The sequence below is a fragment of the Oncorhynchus gorbuscha genome, linkage group LG09 (assembly GCF_021184085.1).
Source record: "Oncorhynchus gorbuscha isolate QuinsamMale2020 ecotype Even-year linkage group LG09, OgorEven_v1.0, whole genome shotgun sequence".
Classification (NCBI taxonomy): Eukaryota; Metazoa; Chordata; class Actinopteri; order Salmoniformes; family Salmonidae; genus Oncorhynchus; species Oncorhynchus gorbuscha.
In genome coordinates this window covers 25,705,077-25,724,933 of record NC_060181.1, presented here as the reverse complement: position 1 = coordinate 25,724,933, position 19,857 = coordinate 25,705,077, and the positions used below count along the sequence as shown (strand labels likewise).

The window sequence follows — 19,857 nt, the reverse complement described above, 5'->3', positions numbered from 1 at the left end:
CTCTGTGTGTGTGTGGTGATGCGATGTGAATTCTGCTGGTCTACAATACACCACTTAGCAGATGCTTTTATCCCCAAATATTACAATACAAAGAGTGCCTGCATTTTTAGTAGGCTAACCCAAAAGAGAGAGTGAGAGAAAGAGAGGCGGTGTGAAGTTGTCTCCTTCAGAAATTGAGGAGACAAAAAGCTTCTGTCTCGTTTTTCTCTCCTTTTTCTAAACTCCCTCCCTCCCTCACCTCCCCTCCTCCCTTTCTCCCTAACTTCCCCTCTCTCTCTCCAGAACATGGAGGACCACCTAGCGTTCCTGATCACCGTGCCCACCACCCTCTTCCTCTTCCTCTCCATCTTCATCCTGGTCTGCATAGAGTCCGTCTTCAACCGCATGCTCCGCCTCTTCTCCCTCCTTATATGGGCCTGCCTGGTTGCCATGGGTTACCTCTTCATGTTCTCCGGGGGGATCCTCTGTCCTTGGGACCAGGTGAGGTGGGAGGGGGGGGCGTGCATATTGGACAGCGTTGTGTGTTTGTGGAGAAGAAGAAAAATATTGTTCATTAATACTTTATTGTCCATTGGTCTTTAAAGGAGAAATGTTGCTTTTTTGCTTTTCAACCAATCCCTTGAGACACACATACAAGAGTTTGGGACCACAGGGTTAGTCACGGTTCATTGCTGCTGGAACTGTTTTTTTTAAAGGATTGAGTGCCTTGCTCAAAACCACAGCGGCTGGAGATGCCATCTTTGATTACTGTTTACTACATCAGAACTGGGATTCAAACCGGCGACTGTCCTCTCTAACTTCTAGGCTACCTGCATTCGTGTGTTTGTGTGTCTGTGTGTGAGTATGTGTCCTTTACCGTGAGTGTTCCTCATGTGTGATTAAGTGTTAGGCTAAGCCACAGAAGGTGAGAGATCAGGAGACAGATACATTACCTTTCAGGCCCATTCACTTTACTCTTCCCCCTCCTTATCTACCTCCTGCTTCCCTCTCTCTTTTCCAATTTACTTTTCATTTGATCTTTTTCCCAGTCCCCCCGCGTCTCTCTCCCTCTCCTTATTTCTACAATTCTATTTACTTTATATCCCTCTGCCACTTTACCTCATCCTCCCTGGTCTCCTTCCATTTATCCCTCTCTCACCGTCACTCCCCCTCTCCTTCTCCTACCTTCTCTCACCGTCACTCCCCCTCTCCTTCTCCTACCTTCTCTCACCGTCACTCCCCCTCTCCTTCTCCTACCTTCTCTCACCGTCACTCCCCCTCTCCTTCTCCTACCTTCTCTCACCGTCACTCCCCTCTCCTTCTCCTACCTTCTCTCACCGTCACTCCCCCTCTCCTTCTCCTACCTTCTCTCACCGTCACTCCCCCTCTCCTTCTCCTACCTTCTCTCACCGTCACTCCCCCTCTCCTTCTCCTACCTTCTCTCACCGTCACTCCCCCTCTCCTTCTCCTACCTTCTCTCACCGTCACTCCCCCTCTCCTTCTCCTACCTTCTCTCACCGTCACTCCCCCTCTCCTTCTCCTACCTTCTCTCACCGTCACTCCCCCTCTCCTTCTCCTACCTTCTCTCCATCCCTCCTTCCCCTTATGTTCCTCTCCTCCCTCCTTCTCTCACCGTCACTCCCCCTCTCCTTCTCCTACCTTCTCTCCATCCCTCCTTCCCCTTATGTTCCTCTCCTCCCTCCTTCTCTCACCGTCACTCCCCCTCTCCTTCTCCTACCTTCTCTCACCGTCACTCCCCCTCTCCTTCTCCTACCTTCTCTCCATCCCTCCTTCCCCTTATGTTCCTCTCCTCCCTCCTTCTCTCACCGTCACTCCCCCTCTCCTTCTCCTACCTTCTCTCCATCCCTCCTTCCCCTTATGTTCCTCTCCTCCCTCCTTCTCTCACCGTCACTCCCCCTCTCCTTCTCCTACCTTCTCTCACCGTCACTCCCCCTCTCCTTCTCCTACCTTCTCTCCATCCCTCCTTCCCCTTATGTTCCTCTCCTCCCTCCTTCTCTCACCGTCACTCCCCCTCTCCTTCTCCTACCTTCTCTCCATCCCTCCTTCCCCTTATGTTCCTCTCCTCCCTCCTTCTCTCACCGTCACTCCCCCTCTCCTTCTCCTACCTTCTCTCCATCCCTCCTTCCCCTTGTGTTCCTCTCCTCCCTCCTTCTCTCACCGTCACTCCCCCTCTCCTTCTCCTACCTTCTCTCCATCCCTCCTTCCCCTTGTGTTCCTCTCCTCCCTCCTTCTCTCACCGTCACTCCCCCTCTCCTTCTCCTACCTTCTCTCCATCCCTCCTTCCCCTTATGTTCCTCTCCTCCCTCCTTCTCTCACCGTCACTCCCCCTCTCCTTCTCCTACCTTCTCTCCATCCCTCCTTCCCCTTATGTTCCTCTCCTCCCTCCTTCTCTCACCGTCACTCCCCCTCTCCTTCTCCTACCTTCTCTCCATCCCTCCTTCCCCTTATGTTCCTCTCCTCCCTCCTTATCTCACCGTCACTCCCCCTCTCCTTCTCCTACCTTCTCTCCATTCCTCCTTCCCCTTATGTTCCTCTCCTCCCTCCTTCTCTCACCGTCACTCCCCCTCTCCTTCTCCTACCTTCTCTCCATTCCTCCTTCCCCTTATGTTCCTCTCCTCCCTCCTTCTCTCACCGTCACTCCCCCTCTCCTTCTCCTACCTTCTCTCCATTCCTCCTTCCCCTTATGTTCCTCTCCTCCCTCCTTCTCTCAACCTTGTGCCCCCTTTCCTTTTCCTACCTTCTCTCCATCCCTCCTTCCCCTTCTGTTCCTCTCCTCCCTCCTTCTCTCAACCTTGTGCCCCCTTTCCTTTTCCTAACTTCTCTCCATCCCTCCTTCCCCTTATGTTCCTCTCCTCCCTCCTTCTCTCAACCTTTTGCCCCCTTTCCTTTTCCTACCTTCTCTCCATCCCTCCCTCATCCTCTGTTTCTCTTATTCCATCCCCTCTCTGCATCCTTCTCTCCAGAGCCTCCTCTTCCCTTTAGCAGACTACTCATGGAGAGTAGTGCCCCGCGTCTGCTAAGGGCCCCCGACCAAAAAGGAACTCAGTTGGGTAGTGCATCAGCAGTTTTCCACTTGTTATGTCAGTCACTCAATTAGCTGAGTTCAGCTAACATTTTTAAGTTGCTAGGCAAGGTATTCTAGCCAGCTATATAAACCTTATAGTAGGCCTTATCATCACCAAATTACCGACTGGCCACGCGGGTCTTGCATTCAGGGGCCCTGACCTACAGGGCGTCCCAGTTGATTTTGTTAGTCCCTTTTACACATATATCATATGAATGTGGCATAAATCATAGCAAAATGTGTAAATTGCAGAAAATGTACTTTAAAATACAAAGAAAATACAAAAGTGGGGGCACTAAAAGGTTTTTCCAGCGACGTAGGGGGGCCCCCACAACCAAATCTCACTTAGGGCCCTCAAAAGGCTAGAGGTGGCACTGCCTCTCTCCCTCCCGCATACCCCTCTCCTTCTCCTAGCTTCTCTCCCTCACTCTTCCATCATCGTGGTGGAGATATTTTTATCCATCTCTCCATCTGTGAGAGCATAATCGTACTGCATTATTAAACAACCTATTCTGCTCAATGACTCTCTTTCTCTTTCTCTCTTACTACATTCGATTTTTCACATGAAATCAGGTGTTTTTTCTGTAAGGGTCTTTCAGCTATTTCCTGTCCTCTCTCTCTCTCTCTCTCTCTCTCTCTCTCTCTCTCTCTCTCTCTCTCTCTCTCCCTCTCTCTCTCTCTCTACCTCTCTGTCACACCCTGACCATAGTTTGCTTTGTATGTTTCTATGTTTTGGTTGGTCAGGGTGTGAGCTGGGTGGGCATTCTATCTTACATGTCTAGTTTGTCTAGTTCTATATTTGGCCTGATATGGTTCTCAATCAGAGGCAGGTGTTCGTCATTGTCTCTGATTGGGAACCATATTTAGGTAGCCTGTTTGGCGTTGGGTTTTGTGGGTGATTGTCCTTAGTGTCTTGATGTCCTTGTTCTGTGTGTATGTGCACCAGTATTAGGCTGTTTCGGTTTTCGTTACATTTATTGTTTTGTAGTGTTTGTATTTCGATTCGTGTTGCTTCAGTTGAATAAACATGGATTGCAATCTACACGCCGCATTTTGGTCCGACTCTCCTTCACATACAGAAAACCGTTACAGAATCACCCACCACAACAGGACCAAGCGGCATGGTAACGGGCAAAGGAAAAAGCAGCAGCAGGAGAAGCAACAGATGCAGCAGCAACTGGAGCAGCAGCAGCAGCAATGGGAGAGGCTGCACTACTTGGAAGAATGGACATGGGAGGACGAATTGGATGGTAAAGGACCCTGGGCTCAGTCAGGAGAATATCGCCGCCCAAAGGAAGAACTGGAGGCGGTAAAAGCGGAGAGGCGCTGGTATGACGAGGCAGTATTGGGGGGCTCACAGGGAGTATGGCTACGCCAGGTAGGAGACCTGAGCCAACTTCCTGTGGTTACCGAGGGTCGAGAGAGACCTGGCAGGCACCGTGTTATGCTGTGGAGCGCACGGTGTCCCCAGTGCGGGTGCATAGCCCGGTGCGGTACATTCCAGCTCCGCGTATCGGCCGGGCTAGAGTGGGCATCGAGCCAAGTGCCATGAAGCCGGCTCTATGCATCTGGTCTCCAGTGCGTCTCCTTGGGTCGGCTTACATGGCACGAATCTTGTGCACAGTGTCCCCGGTTCGCCTGCATAGCCCAGTGCGGGCTATTCCACCTCGCCGCACTGGCAGGGCGACCGGGACCATTCAACCGGGTAAGGTTGGGCAGGCTCGGTGCTCAAGAGCTCCAGTGCGCCTGCACGGCCCAGTCTATCTGTCACCACCTCCACGCACCAGCCCTCCGGTGGCAGCCCCCCGCACCAGGCTGTCTCTCCGGTCCATCCTTACAGGGGCTCCCTCCTCTCCAGCGCTGCCGGAGTCTCCCGCCTCTCCGGCGCTACCAGAGCCTTCCTCCTCTCCAGTGCTGCCGGAGTCTCCCGCCTCTCCGGCACTACCAGAGCCTTCCTCCTCTCCAGCGCCACCTGAGCCACCCGTCTGCCCAGTGCCCAGTGCCCGCCCAGTCTGCCCAGCGCCGCCCGTCGCCAGTGCTGCCCGTCTGCCAGGAGCCGCAAGTGCCGCCAGCGCCAGGGGCCGCCAGTGCCGCCTCAGCCAGGGGCCACCAGCCGCCAGTGCCAGGGGCCCAGTGCCGCCTGCCAGGGGCCGCCAGTCAGCCAGGGGCCACCAGTGCCGCCAGTCACCCAGTGGGGCCGCCAGTGCCGCCAGTCAGCCAGGGGCCACCAGTGCCGCCAGTCAGCCAGGGGCCGCCAGTGCCGCCAGTCAGCCAGGGGCCGCCAGTGCCGCCAGTGCCGCCAGTCAGCCAGAGGCCGCCAGTGCCGCCAGTCAGCCAGGGGCCGCCAGAGCCCCTCTGTCCCGAGCTGCCGCCCCTCTGTCCCGAGCTGCAGCCACTCTGTCCCGAGCAGCCGCCCCTCTGTCCAGAGTTTCCGCACCTCTGTCCCGAGCAGCCGCCCCTCTGTCCCGAGCTTCCACCCCTCTGTCCCGAGCTGCCACCCCTCTGTCCCGAGCTGCTGTCCCGAGCAGCCGCCCCTCTGTCCCAAGCTGCCGCCCCTCTGTCCCGAGCTGCCGCCCCTCTGTCCCGAGCTGCCGCCCCTCTGTCCCGAGCTGCCACCCCTCTGTCCCGAGCTGCCGCCCTTCTGTCCATTGAGAAGAGTTGCCATGGTGAGGAGGCCACGGAAGCGGACAAGGTGGGGGACTAAGACTACGGTGAAGTCGGGGCCACGTCCAGCACCAGAGCCGCCACCGTGGACAAATGCCCACCCAGAACCTCCCCTATAGGTTCAGGTTTTGCGGCCGGAGTCCGCACCTTTGGGGGGGGGGACTGTCACACCCTGACCATAGTTTGCTTTGTATGTTTCTATGTTTTGGTTGGTCAGGGTGTGAGCTGGGTGGGCATTCTATGTTACATGTCTAGTTTGTCTAGTTCTATGTTTGGCCTGATATGGTTCTCAATCAGAGGCAGGTATTCGTCATTGTCTCTGATTGGGAACCATATTTAGGTAGCCTGTTTGGTGTTGGGTTTTGTGGGTGATTGTCCTTAGTGTCTTGATGTCCTTGTTCTGTGTGTATGTGCACCAGTATTAGACTGTTTCCGTTTTCGTTACGTTTATTGTTTTGTAGTGTTTGTATTTAGATTTGTGTTGCTTCAGTTGAATAAACATGGATCGCAATCTACACGCCGCATTTTGGTCCGACTCTCATTCACATACAGAAAACCGTTACACTCTCTCTCTCTCTCTCTCTCTCTCTCTCTCTCTCTCTCTCTCTCTCTCTCTCTCTCTCTCTCTCTCTCTCTCTCTCTCTCTCTCTCTCTCTCTCTCTCTCTCTCTCTCTCCACCTCTCTCTCTTCCTGTCTCCTTACGCAGACACTAATCTCATATCATTACTCTAGTGGTTAATTCCACATTCTCAGTAGGCACCTTAAGGAGGAAACGTATTGAAGGAGAATGAGTGTTCTTATATGACAGGTAGTTCAGGTATAGAACACCACCCAGGTGTCCTGTGAGGATGATGGTAAATGCATCAGACTAGAAGAATGAGAAAAATGGCTCTTTACTGTGAGCCAATCAGCCTGGAGCCAGGAGGAAGTACATTCTCAACCATACTGATGGAACACACTGAGCTAAATAACACTGTCTGCAACTACTGCTGCGACTACAGTCTGTTCTCAAACACAGAGAGAGAGAGAGAGAGAGAGAGAGAGAGAGAGAGAGAGAGAGAGAGAGAGAGAGAGAGAGAGAGAGAGAGAGAGAGAGAGAGAGAGAGAGACACAGAGAGAGAGAGAGAGAGAGAGAGAGAGAGAGAGAGAGAGAGAGACAGAGAGAGAGAGAGAGAGAGAGAGAGAGTGAAAGTGTGTGTGAGAGAGAGAGAGAGAGAGAGAGAGAGAGAGAGAGAGAGAGAGAGAGAGAGAGAGAGAGAGAGAGAGAGAGAGAGAGAGAGAGAGAGAGAGAGAGAGAGAGAGAGAGAGAGAGAGAGAGAGAGAGAGAGAGTGTGGGGAGAGAGAGACGGAAAGAGAGAGAATCTGAAAGTTTAGAACAGGTTATGTTCTGCTTAGTAACAGTCACACACACAATCTGTCACACACATAAACACACACCCACAGCAGCCCTTTCAGCGGAGGAGTTGGTTGTGTCTGGACCTGATTGAATCTCCCAGGAGAGAGCAGGTATTAGTGGAAGCCAGATTGGACCAGAGCTCCAGACACCTGGTACCATCACATCCCTCCCTCATTCTGACCCGGTTGGCTGGCTTGCGGGAAGGAGACAGAAGGGGTGGGAGAGAGGAGATGGAGAAAGGGAAAGAGCATGATGGGAGAGAAAACAATATATAAACTTAGAAAAGTAGACCATCTAACGTTTGACTGTAGCAAATAAAGGATGAGAAAACCAACTGTCAACAGTAAAACATCCATATCCCTTCTCACATTGCTGTTTGTCACTAAATGGCCATTTAAGAACAGAAACAATGTCAATATCAGCAGAAATGATGAGCTAGCAGCACCAAAGCTATTTGTTCTTAATTCATGTTTGGGTTTAAGTCAAGGTCAGGGTTGGTGGTAAGAATTGCATCTCTTGTTGGAAAACGGCTGGGCTGGATAGTGTCACTGTCACATTCAACCTCCAAAAATTCCCTCTCTTTCAACATCTCTCTCTCTCTCTCTCTGTGGGAGAAGTGGAAAGAAATATTGTTATCGATCAATAATGACAAACTTCCTGGCATTGACAACTTAGATGGAAAGCTACTGAGGATGGTAGCTGACTCTATAGCCACTCCTATCTGTCATATCTTTAATCTGAGCCTAGATGAAAGTCTTGTCCTCAGGACTGGAGGGAAGCCAAAGTCATTCCACTACCATAGAATGGTAAAGTGGCCTTTACTGGTTCTAACAGCAGACCTATCAGCTTGCTGCCAGCTCTTAGCAAACCGTTGGAAAAAAATTGTGTTTGACCAAATACAATTTTGATTTAGTTAGTTATTTTAATTTTATTTTATTTCACCTATTTAACCAGGTAGGCTAGTTGAGAACAAGTTCTCATTTGCAACTGCGAACCTGGCCAAGATAAAGCATAGCAATTTGACACATACAACAACACAGAGTTACACATGGAATAAACAAAACATACAGTCAATAATACAGCAGAACAAAAGAAAAAAAAAAAGTATATACAGTGAGTGCAAGTGAGGTAAGATAAAGGGAGTTAAGGCAATAAATAGGCCACGGTGGCGAAGTAATTACAATTTAGCAATTAAACACTGGAATAGATGTGCAGAAGATGAATGTGCAAGTAGAGATACTGGGGTGCAAAGGAGCAAGATAAATAAATAAATACAGTATGGGGATGAGGTAGGTAGATAAATGGGCTGTTTACAGATGGGCTATGTACAGGTGCAGTGATCTGTGAGCTGCTCTGACAGCTGGTGCTTAGAGCTAGTGAGGGAGATGTGAGTCTCTGAGTTTTGCAGTTTGTTCCAGTCATTGGCAGCAGAGAACTGGAAGGAAAGACGACCAAAGGAGGAATTGGCTTTGGGGGTGACCAGTGAGATACACCTGCTGGAGCGCGTGCTACGAGTGGGTGCTGCTATGGTGACCAGTGAACTGAGATAAGGCGGGGCTTTACCTAACAGAGACTTGTAGATAACCTGTAGCCAGTGGGTTTGGTGACGAGTATGAAGCGAGGGCCAACCAACGAGAGCCTACAGGTCGCAATGGTGGGTAGTATATGGGGCTTTGGTGACAAAACGGATGGGACTGTGATAGACTGCATCCAGTTTGTTGAGTAGAGTGTTGGAAGCGATTTTATGGATGACATCACCGAAGTCGAGGATCGGTAGGATGGTCAGTTTTACGAGGGTATATTTGGCAGCATGACTGAAGGATGCTTTTTTGTGACATAGGAAGCCAATTCTAGATGTAATTTTGGATTGGATATGCTTAATGAGACTCTGGAAGGAGAGTTTACAGTCTAACCAGACACCTAGGTATTTGTAGTTGTCCACGTATTCTAAGTCGGTGCCGTCCAGAGTAGTGATGGACGGGTGAGCAGGTGCGGGCAGTGATCGGTTGAAAAGCATGCATTTAGTTTTACTTGCTTTTAAGAGCAGTTGGAAGCCACGGAAGGAGTGTTGTATGGCATTGAAGCTCATTTGGAGTTTAGTTAACACAGTGTCCAAAGAGGGGCCAGAAGTATACAGAATGGTGTCGTCTGCGTAGAGGTGTATCAAAGAATCACCAGCAACAAGAGCAACATCATTGATGCAAACAGAGAAGAGAGTCGGCCTGAGGACTGAACCCTGTAGCACCCCCATAGAGACTGCCAGAGATCCGGACAACAGGCCCTCCGATTTGACACACGGAACTTTATCAGAGAAGTAGTTGGTAAACCAGGCAAGGCAATCATTTGAGAAGCCAAGGCTGTCGAGTCTGCCAATAAGAATGTGGTGATTGACAGAGTCGAAAGCCTTGGCCAGGTCCATGAATACGGCTGCACAGTAATGTCTCTTATCGATGGTGGTTATGATGTCGTTTAGGACCTTGAGCGTGGCTGAGGTGCACGCATGACCAGCTCTGAAACCAGATTGCATAGCGGAGAAGGTACGGTGGGATTCGAGATGGTCGGTAATCTGTTTGTTAACTTGGCTTTTGAAGACCTTAGAAAGACAGGGCAGGATAGATATAGGTCTGTAACAGTTTGGGTCTAGAGTGTCACCCCCTTTGAAGAGGCTGATGACCGCGGCAGATTTCCAATCTTTGGGAATCTCAGACGATACGAAAGAGCGGTTGAACAGGCTAGTAATAGGGGTTGCAATAATTTCAGCAGATCATTTTAGAAAGAGAGGGTCCAGATTGTCTAGCCCGGCTGATTTGTAGGGGTCCAGATTTTGCAGCTCTTTCAGAACATCAGCTATCTGGATTTGAGTAAAGGAGAAATGGTGGGCGCTTTGGCGGGTTGCTGTGGAGGGTGTCGGGCAGATGACCGGGGTAGGGGTAGCCAGGTGGAAAGCATGGCCAGCCGTAGAGAAATGCTTATTGAAATTCTCAATTATAGTGGATTTATTGGTGGTGACAGTATTTCCTAGCGTCCGTGCAGTGGGCAGCTGGGAGGAGGTGCTCTTATTCTCCATGGACTTGACAGTTTCCCAGAACCTTTTTGAATTAGTAGTCCAGGATGCAGATTTCCGTTTGAAAAAGCTAGCCTTAGCTTTCCTAACTGCCTGTGTATATTTGTTCCTAACTTCCCTGAAAAATTACATATCACGGGGGCTATTCGATGCTAATGCAGAACGCCACAGGATGATTTTGTGCTGGTCAAAGGCAGACAGGTCTAGATTGAACTAAGGACTCTATCTATTCCTAGTTCTCAATTTTTTGAAAGGGGCATGCTTATTTAAGATGGTGAGGAAGGCACTTTTAAAGAATAGCCAGGCATCATCTACTGACGGGATGAGGTCAATGTCATTCCAGGATACCCGGGCCAGGTCAATTAGAAAGGACTGCTTGCAGAAGTGTTTCAGGGAGCGTTTGACAGTGATGAGGGGTGGTCGTTTGGTCGCAGACCCATTACGGATGCAGGCAATGAGGCAGTGATGGCTGAGATCTTTGATTGAAAACAGCAGAGGTGCATTTGGAGGGTGAGTTAGTTAGGGTGAGATCTATGAGGGTGCCTGTCTTTATGGATTTGGAGTTTGATAATATGTGTGAGATTGAGGGCATCAAACCTGGATTGTAGGATGGCCGGGGTGTTAAGCATGTCCCAGTTTAGGTCACCTAGTAGCACAAGCTCAGAAGATAGATGGGGGGAAATCAATTCACATATGGTATCGAGGGCACAGCTGGGGGCAGAGGGAGGTCTATAGCAAGTGGCAACAGTGAGAGACTTGTTTCTAGAAAGGTGAATTTTTAGAAGTAGAAGCTCAAATTATTTGGGTACAGACTTGGAAAGTAATACAGAACTCTGCAGGCTATCTTTGCAGTAGATTGCAACACCGCCCCCTTTGGCAGTTCTATCTTGGTGGAAAATGTTATAGATAGTGATGGTTTTCGGTGGTTTTCCTAAGTCAGGATTCAGACATCCAGGTTGGCAGAGTGTGCTAAAGCAGTGACTAAAACAAACTTAGGGAGTAGGCTTCTAATGTTAACATGCATGAAACCAAGGCTTTTAGGGTTACAGAAGTCAACAAATGAGAGCACCTGGGGAATAGGAGTGGAGCTAGGCACTGCAGGACCTGGATTAACCTCTACATCACCAGAGGAACAGAGGAGAAGTAGGATAAGGGTACGGCTAAAGGCTATATGAACTGGCCGTCTAGCATGTTCGGAACAGAGAGTAAAAGGTACAGGTCTCTGGGCACGATAGCATATATTCAAGGCATAGTGTACAGACAAAAGGTAAGGTAGGATGTGAGTACATTGGAGGTAAACCTAGGCATTGAGTAATGATGAGAGAGAGATATAGTCTCTAGAGATGTTTAAACCAGGTGATGTCATCGCATATGTAGGAGGTGGGACAACATGGTTGGTTAAGGCATATTGAGCAGGGCTAGAGGCTCTACAGTGAAATAACTGCTGAGATCTAAATTATTATTTTTTAAACAGTAAAGTGGTGCATGCATATGTATTCAACCCTTTTGCTATGAAGCCCCTAAATAAGATCTGGTGCAGCCAATCACCTTCAGAAGTCACATAATTAGTTAAATAAAGTCCACCTGTGTGCAATCTAAGTGTCACATGATCTGTCACGTGATCTCAGTATATATACACCTGTTCTGAAAGGCCCTAGAGTCTGCAACACCACTAAGCAAGGGGCACCACCATGCACCAACCAAGCGGCAAACCCCAGACTTCAATCCAATTGAGAATCTGTGGTATGACTTAAAGATTGCGGTACACCAGTGGAACCCATCCAACTTGAAGGAGCTGGAGCAGTTTTGACTTGAAGAATGGGCAAAAATCCCAGTGGCTCGATGTGCCAAGCTTACAGAGACATACCCCAGAGACTTGCAGCTGTAATTGCTGCAAAAGGTGGCTCTATAAAGTATTGACTTTTGGGGGGTGAATAGTTGTGCACGCTCAAGCTTTCTTATTTCTTGTTTGTTCCACAATAAAAACTATTTTGCATCTTCAAAGTGGTAGGCATGTTGTGTAAATCAAATGATACAACCCCCCCCCCCCAAAATCTATTTTAATTCCAGGTTGTAAGGCAACAAAACTGGAAAAATGCCAAGGGGGTGAATACTTTCACAAGCCACTGTATGAACACTATGCATATGCCCGTCTGTTTTGGCTCAGAGTTGAGGAAAGACTGACGCGTCACTTCTTGTTTTTATGGAAATACCATTTGCATAGTCAACTTACATACAGCACTGACACACACAGTTCCACCCCCAGACATGCCATCAGGGATCCTTTCACAGTCCCCAGGTCCAGAAGAAATCCAAGAAAATGTACAGTATTATACAGAGCCATGAGTGCATGGAACTCCCTTCCATCTTATATAGCTCAAGTGAACAGCAAACCTGGTTTCAAAAAAACAAAATTAAGCAACAGCTCAACGGCACAACAGTCTCCCCCATTTGACCTACATGTTGTGTGTATGTACTGACATGTAGATAGATGCACACACACACTACATGTTCGTTTTTTTAATGTATGTAAATTGTAAGTCTTTTGTCTGTAATGTCTTTTTCGTTATATGTCGGACAACAGTAAGATTAGCTGTCACCATTGGCGTAGGCTAATGGGAATCCTAGTAAATCAAATCTCTGCACAATATCCCTCTATCCCTCTAGTAGTCATAGTGTCTGTCATCTCTTTGTCTTTCCCGAACCCTTACCTTTGAACTACTGTGATATAGACACTCACTGTGACCCTTTGTTGACTTCCTATTCCACTTCCTACTTCCTGTCCCTGTCAGACACCACTTCCTGTTAGTGAGGTCTTGGTTCATGTCCATGGTGCTGCATGGAGTCAGGGCCATGGGTTGTGATGGGATACGCTCTGAGCCATGACCTCCTTATCTGTTTGTTTAGTTCCTGTGTCCAGCTCCTCCTTTCCTGTTCTGATCCTGGTATATCAGCAGTGCTATAACTATAACGTGGTATGATTTCGGCTGTTATTAACTCTGTGCTGCAAAAGGTTCCCCAAACTAATGTTGTATGATGAGCAAATTTGCCTAAGGATTTAGCTCAGTAGGCTAATGCACACATGTGATTCATGATTAGGGTTGTAAAATTCTGTTAACTTTCCCAAAATTCAGGGGTTTTCCTAAAAATGATGATTGGAAGATTCCAGGAATCAGCAGGAAATCCGGAATCATGCAACCAGAATTTCTGGAAAACGGGGTATTTTTGGATAAGTTTGCAGAATTTTGTAACCCTAGTCATGATTTATGTAGTAGACCAAACATTTAAGAGTCAGGGAAAAGTTTGTGCTGTTGCCTGGTATAACATAGTGCAGTGACAGAAGTGTCTTCTTGGAATGTTCCATTACTTCCTCTCTCCCAGGATGTCATCGTGTAACATGTTAAAGTGTCTCCCTGTAATATTTAATGGGGAGAATCTCAATTGATTTTGCTCACCTCCATCTTCTGGAAACAGATGCGCTTGTATGAAATTAGACTCTCTTTCTCGACCCACGCGTCTTCAGACAAAGGATGTTTACCTGGGTGGATCCCAAAATAAATGTGTAAAGTGATACAACAAATGTAGCTAGTTGTGGCAGACATTGTATAGATAAACATTAAGTAGAGTATTGTTTTTAAACGTCTGCATGCTTTTCTCCACCAAGAAAACAGCTGATTCAAAGGGGTGTGGCATATTGTAAAACACTGTGCTAGATGCCGTGAGGATGCTCTTGTGCATCCTCTGTCAAAGAAGGTAATTGAGGAGTGGAGCAGACTCCTCCGTTTGCCTACTAACGAATTGACAATCCCCTCGACCACTCAACCACTTATTTGGTTTCCGAATCACAGAAGAAAGGAGGATGGAGGAGTCGAGGAGAGGAGAGGACAGGACAAACTTTTGTCCAATTGAGAATCTCCCTATGACTTCCTACTTCCTTTCTCCCTTTTTCCTATTCACAGTGTTTGTGGTGTAACATGTTAAAGTTTCCCCCGGTAACATCCTGTGTCTTCCTCTCTCCCAGGTGTCCTTCTTCCTGTTCATAGTGTTTGTGGTCTACACCATGCTGCCGTTCTCCATGAGGGGAGCAGTCCTAGCCAGCATCATCACATGTTTATCACACACAATCACACTCAGTGTGTGTCTGGCGTTTACTGCAGAAGCCTTGGAACCACTGGTGTGGCAGGTAAGGGTACACACACACACACACACATTTAAACATAAACACACACACAGATTCAAAGCACACACTCATACACACACACACATTTTATTTTCATACATTTTTATGATATAACCCATTTTGACAGTTGGCCCATCTACTGGAAATCACTCAGTTCTGCCTTCAGGGCAAGACAATCAACATCAACCTGCTTCTATCCAGCGGCTCTCTCTGTTTGCCCCCCTCTCTCTCTCTTTCCCTCTCTCCTCCCAATCTCTCTCTCTCTCCCTCTCTCCTCCCAATCTCTCTCTCTCTCCCTCTCTCCTCCCGATCTCTCTCTCTCTCCCTCTGCTCTGTGTGGGCCCTCAGTACACTCCTCATTACGAGTAGAGCTCTCAGTCTAAATGAATAGCTACTCTGAGAGCTGGGGCTAGAGGCTGAGCCTGTGTGCCAAATAGCATCCCATTCTCTACAGGCCCTGGTCAAACGTAGTGCACAACATAGGGAATAGGATGCCATCTTGGATGCTGCCGAGGAATAAATGAACTGGGCATAATGTCCTGCTCTATCGAAGCTAGCTAGGTCAGTGAAAGTACAACCGAACTTAATGTGTCAGTATGTCTGTGCTGTTGGTCAATGCTGACAATATCTTCACATAGCCAGAAATAAAAGGCTTGGATGTTACCCGCAAAGTCTGTGACATAGGTATGCATGCAGGTAGGCTGGCACGTGCACATGCACACACAGGTACACACAACCTCAGCCAATCTCTATCCCTCTCAGGGTGCTTGCGTGTGCTCACACACAGTCACACACACCAACACCATGGGCTACTGGAAAAACCCTTTATATTACATGTCTCTGTAAATAAACATGTATTTAACACACTTATTGCCTGGTCTTCTGAAGACCCGTGTCTATTTATTTACAGGGCTTTGATGAGCCTGATGTTGACATAGTGGCAAACTACATGAACAAGATGTGTGTACTAGGGCAGGTTTATGGGGCAATAATGTGTTATTGAGTTGTATAGATGGACATTGGGTTATTAGATTATAGAAGACTTCATCTGCACTGGCGTCAGACACTGAGTTTATCTTTATGAGTCTCCTCTGTGTGTATGTTAGAGAGAGAGAGGGAGGGGGGGGGTTGCATTTCTCTTGATTGACTCATTCACATGTGACTCTTTCAGTATTTGATTCAAGTCTCCAATAGCATCTGTGTTCTTCTACATCCCTTCTTTCCCACCAGCTGACCATTGTGAAGTTTCATCATGTCTGTATGAGGCCGATGCATCAGTCAGTTAGGGGGTGTCTGATGTGTGAGGCCACTGTGAGACAAGACAGTAACGACTAACAATTGGATACCGTGTAATTGGGGAGAAAAAGGGTTAAAATAATAATCATTTTATTTTTTTTAAAGAAATCCTGATCCTGAACATCTCTAAAACTAAGAGCATTTTATTTGGTACAAATCATTCCCTAAGTTCTAGACCTCAGGTAAATCTGGTAATGAATGGTGTGGCTGTTGAACAAGTTGAGGAGACTAAATGACTTGGTGTCACCTTAGCTGGTCATGGTAAAAAATATATAGATTCAATGGTTGTAAAGATGGGGAGAGGTTTGTCCTCAATAAAGAGATGCTCTGCTTTTTTTACACCACAATCCACAAAGCAAATTCTGCAGGATCTAGTTTTATCTTATGGTGATTATTGTCCAGTCATATGGTCCAGTGTTGCAGAGAAAGACCTTGTGAAGCTGCAGCCGGCCCAGAACAGAGCGGCACGTCTTGCTCTTCATTGTAGTCAGAATGCTAATACAGCACCTTGCAAAAGTATTCATCCCCTTGGCGTTTTTCCTAGTTTGTTGCATTACAACCTGTAATTGAAGTAGGTTTTTATTTGGATTTCATGGACAAACACAAAACAGTTGAAAATGGTGAAGTGAAAGAAAAAAGAAACTGTTTAAAAAACTTTTTTTTAACGGAAAAGTGGTGCGTGCAACTCCTCTCCTATGTATTCAACCGTTTTGCTTTGAAGCCCCTAAATAAGATCTGGTGCAACCAATCACCTTCAGAAGTCACATAATTAGTTAAATAAAGTCCATTGATATTTGTACTTTTTATTTGACCTTTATTTAGCTCGGCAAGTCAGGAATGATAATGTCTGGGTGTGGGTTTGTTAGATTGGTTGTCTGGTCAAATGTACTCAGTCTGTGAATAAGAATTTTCTCCTAGAAGGACTAAGGCTATTTTATTTCCTCTCCTCTCCTCTCTCCTCTCCTCTCCTCTCCTCTCCTCTCCTCTCCTCTCCTCTCCTCTCCTCTCCTCTCCTCTCCTCTACCCCTCCTCTACCCCTCCTCTCCTCTCCTCTATCAGATCCTGGCTAACATCATTATCTTTACGTGTGGTAACCTGGCTGGAGCGTACCATAAGCACCTGATGAACCTGGCCCTCAGACAGACCTACCAGGACACCTGCAACTGCATCAAGTCCCCCATCAAACTGGAGTTTGAGAAACACCAGCAGGTAGGCCTACTTTGCACAGACATAAACAATTGTAGACACATGCGCATATACACACAAGCACATAGAGCTTATGCAGTATACATTGTGTGTGTGTGTGTGTGTGTGTGTGTGTGTGTGTGTGTGTGTGTGTGTGTGTGTGTGTGTGTGTGTGTGTGTGTGTGTGTGTGTGTGTGTGTGTGTGTGTGTGTGTGTGTGTGTGTGTGTGTGTGTGTGTGTGTGTGTGTAAAATAGAGCACCAATTCGGTGCCTGTAGACACATGCGCATATACACACAAGCACATAGAGCTTATGCAGTGTGTGTGTGTGTGTGTGTGTGTGTGTGTGTGTGTGTGTGTGTGTGTGTGTGTGTGTGTGTGTGTGTGTGTGTGTGTGTGTGTGTGTGTGTGTGTGTGTGTGTGTGTGTGTGTGTAAAATAGAGCACCAATTCGGTGCCTGTAGACACATGCGCATATACACACAGGCACATAGAGCTTATGCAGTATACATTGTGTGTGTGTGTGTGTGTGTGTGTGTGTGTGTGTGTGTGTGTGTGTGTGTGTGTGTGTGTGTGTGTGTGTGTGTGTGTGTGTGTGTGTGTGTGTGTGTGTGTGTGTGTGTGTGTGTGTGTGTGTGTGTGTGTGTGTGTGTGTGTGTGTGTGTAAAATAGAGCACCAATTCGGTGCCTGTAGACACATGCGCATATACACACAAGCACATAGAGCTTATGCAGTATACATTGTGTGTGTGTGTGTGTGTGTGTGTGTGTGTGTGTGTGTGTGTGTGTGTGTGTGTGTGTGTGTGTAAAATAGAGCACCAATTCGGTGCCTGAGGCAATTAAAGGATAGAACTTGAATCTGTGTCCTGTTCGTCATTGTGCCTCTAACTGGGTATCCAGAGCAATCGTCCCTTACCTAAACCGGCACCTTAGTTTTGGGGTAAGCCGGAGCTCCCCGGTGCTGCAGCCAGTCCAGCAAGTGGCAGAGCTCCAACCTGCACAGTCAGCCACTCAGCTGGCACCCCAACCGACACAGCCTGAGTCTCTCCTGGTTAACCTGCAGACTGCCAGTCAGCCCTGCAGCCACTCAGCTGGCACCCCAACCGACACAGCCTGAGTCTCTCCTGGTTAACCTGCAGACTGCCAGTCAGCCCTGCAGCCACTCAGCTGGCACCCAAACCGACACAGCCTGAGTCTCTCCTGGTCAACCTGCAGACTGCCAGTCAGCCTTGCAGCCACTCAGCTGGCACCCCAACCGACACAGCCTGAGTCTCTCCTGGTCAACCTGCAGATTGCCAGTCAGCCTTGCAGCCACTCAGCTGGCACCCCAACCGACACAGCCTGAGTCTCTCCTGGTCAACCTGCAGACTGCCAGTCAGCCCTGCAGCCACTCAGCTGGCACCCCAACCGACACAGCCTGAGTCTCTCCTGGTCAACCTGCAGACTACCAGACCCGACCTGCCTCTGGCTCCGAACCGGGATGCACATCCAGCCCCCATATGAGAGCCTCCACCTAACCAGTGCGCTTGTCCTGTTCTGACTGAAGATACCTGGCCTGACTTGGTGGGATGGCCTCCTCCACCAGCCTGGACACCTCTAGCAGCATGGCATGACTCAAGCTGGGCAGTCCAGCCTCACAGACACTGTGAGTACCTTGACCCTCACTACCCGCTCCCTCCATGCCATGGAACGGGTGGCGACATGGGGCTTCGGGACTCCTGCCTCCTCCAGTGTCTTAAAATCACTGGCCTTCACAAACCGGAAACTTGGGACACAGCCATGCCTGCACAAGAGGGTTTCTTCTGAGTTAAAAATCTACTTCATACATTTTGGGGCAGCAGTAGAAAAACCTCTCTCAAACCCTCTCTCTGGCCCTGGGACATAGAGACAAACTTTGTGACTTCTTACAGCTGAGGTAGGCGACCAATTGTCCTGCATCAGAAGGCCATTTCACACCTGTGTGTTATCAACCAGGTTGCCAGGAATCAGAGTCAGTGGACCTGGTCAGCCAACCAGTGGTCTAGCCTGGGAGCAGCAGAACCCCACTCTGCCTCTCAACTCTTCAGCTGTTTCCAGGATGGCAGGTTGAGACAACCTCTATGTTTAAAATGTTATATTGAACCTTTATTGAACTAGGCACGTCCGTTTAGAACAAATTCTTATTTACAATGGCGGCCTACTAAAAGGCAAAAGGCCTCCTGCGGGGACGGGGGCTGGGATTTTTAAAAAATGACACAAAAATAAATAACATATAAATATAGGACAAAACACACATCACGGGAAGAGAGACAACACAACACTACATAAAGAGAGACCTAAGACAACAACATAGCAAGGCAGCAACACATGACAACACAGCATGGTAGCAACACAACATGACAACAACATAGGAGCAACACAACATGGTAGCAACACAACATGGTAGCAGCACAAAACATGGTACGAACATTATTGGGCACAGACAACAGCACAAAGGGCAAGAAGGTAGAGACAATAATACATCACACAAAGCAGCCACAACTGTCAGTAAGAGTGTCCATGATTGAGTCTTTGAATGAAGAGATTGAGATAAAACTGTCCAATTTGAGTGTTTGTTGCAGCTCGTTCCAGTCGCGAGCTGCAGAGAACTGAAAAGACGAGCGACCCAGAGATGTGTGTGCTTTGGGGACCTTTAACAGAATGTGACTGGCAGAACAGGTGTTGTATGTGGAGGATGAGGGCTGCAGTAGATATCTCAGACAGGGGGAAGTGAGGCCTAAGAGGGTTTTATAAATAAGCATCAACCAGTGGGTCTTGCGACATGTATACAGAGATGACCAGTTTACAGAGGAGTATAGATTTGGTGGCAAATCTGATGGCCGAATGGTAAAGAACATCTAGCAGCTCGATAAACTCCTGTCCTCCACCTCAACTCACGTCTGGACCCTTTCCACATGAACAATGTTGCCTCTGGACATTCCCAACTGGTGTTAGTGTGTCTTTGACAATCACATCACTTACACTAGACAGT

General features: G+C 48.2%; 1 protein-coding gene across 4 annotated transcripts in view; it reads left to right on the top strand.

The window, feature by feature from the left end:
- adcy2b (adenylate cyclase 2b (brain)) overlaps nt 1–19,857 on the top strand; it is a 139,993-nt gene that overhangs the window by 46,636 nt on the left and 73,500 nt on the right. For 3 of the 4 annotated variants that reach the window (XM_046361819.1, XM_046361818.1, XM_046361821.1), the window contains exons 2-4: nt 283–480; nt 14,210–14,371; nt 16,724–16,873. In XM_046361819.1, coding sequence (XP_046217775.1) covers nt 286–480; nt 14,210–14,371; nt 16,724–16,873 — 507 coding nt within the window. In that variant the 5' untranslated portion in view covers nt 283–285. Of the gene's footprint in view, nt 1–282; nt 481–13,012; nt 13,164–14,209; nt 14,372–16,723; nt 16,874–19,857 lie in introns of those variants that run through there. The other variant, XM_046361820.1, reaches the window with a different exon arrangement.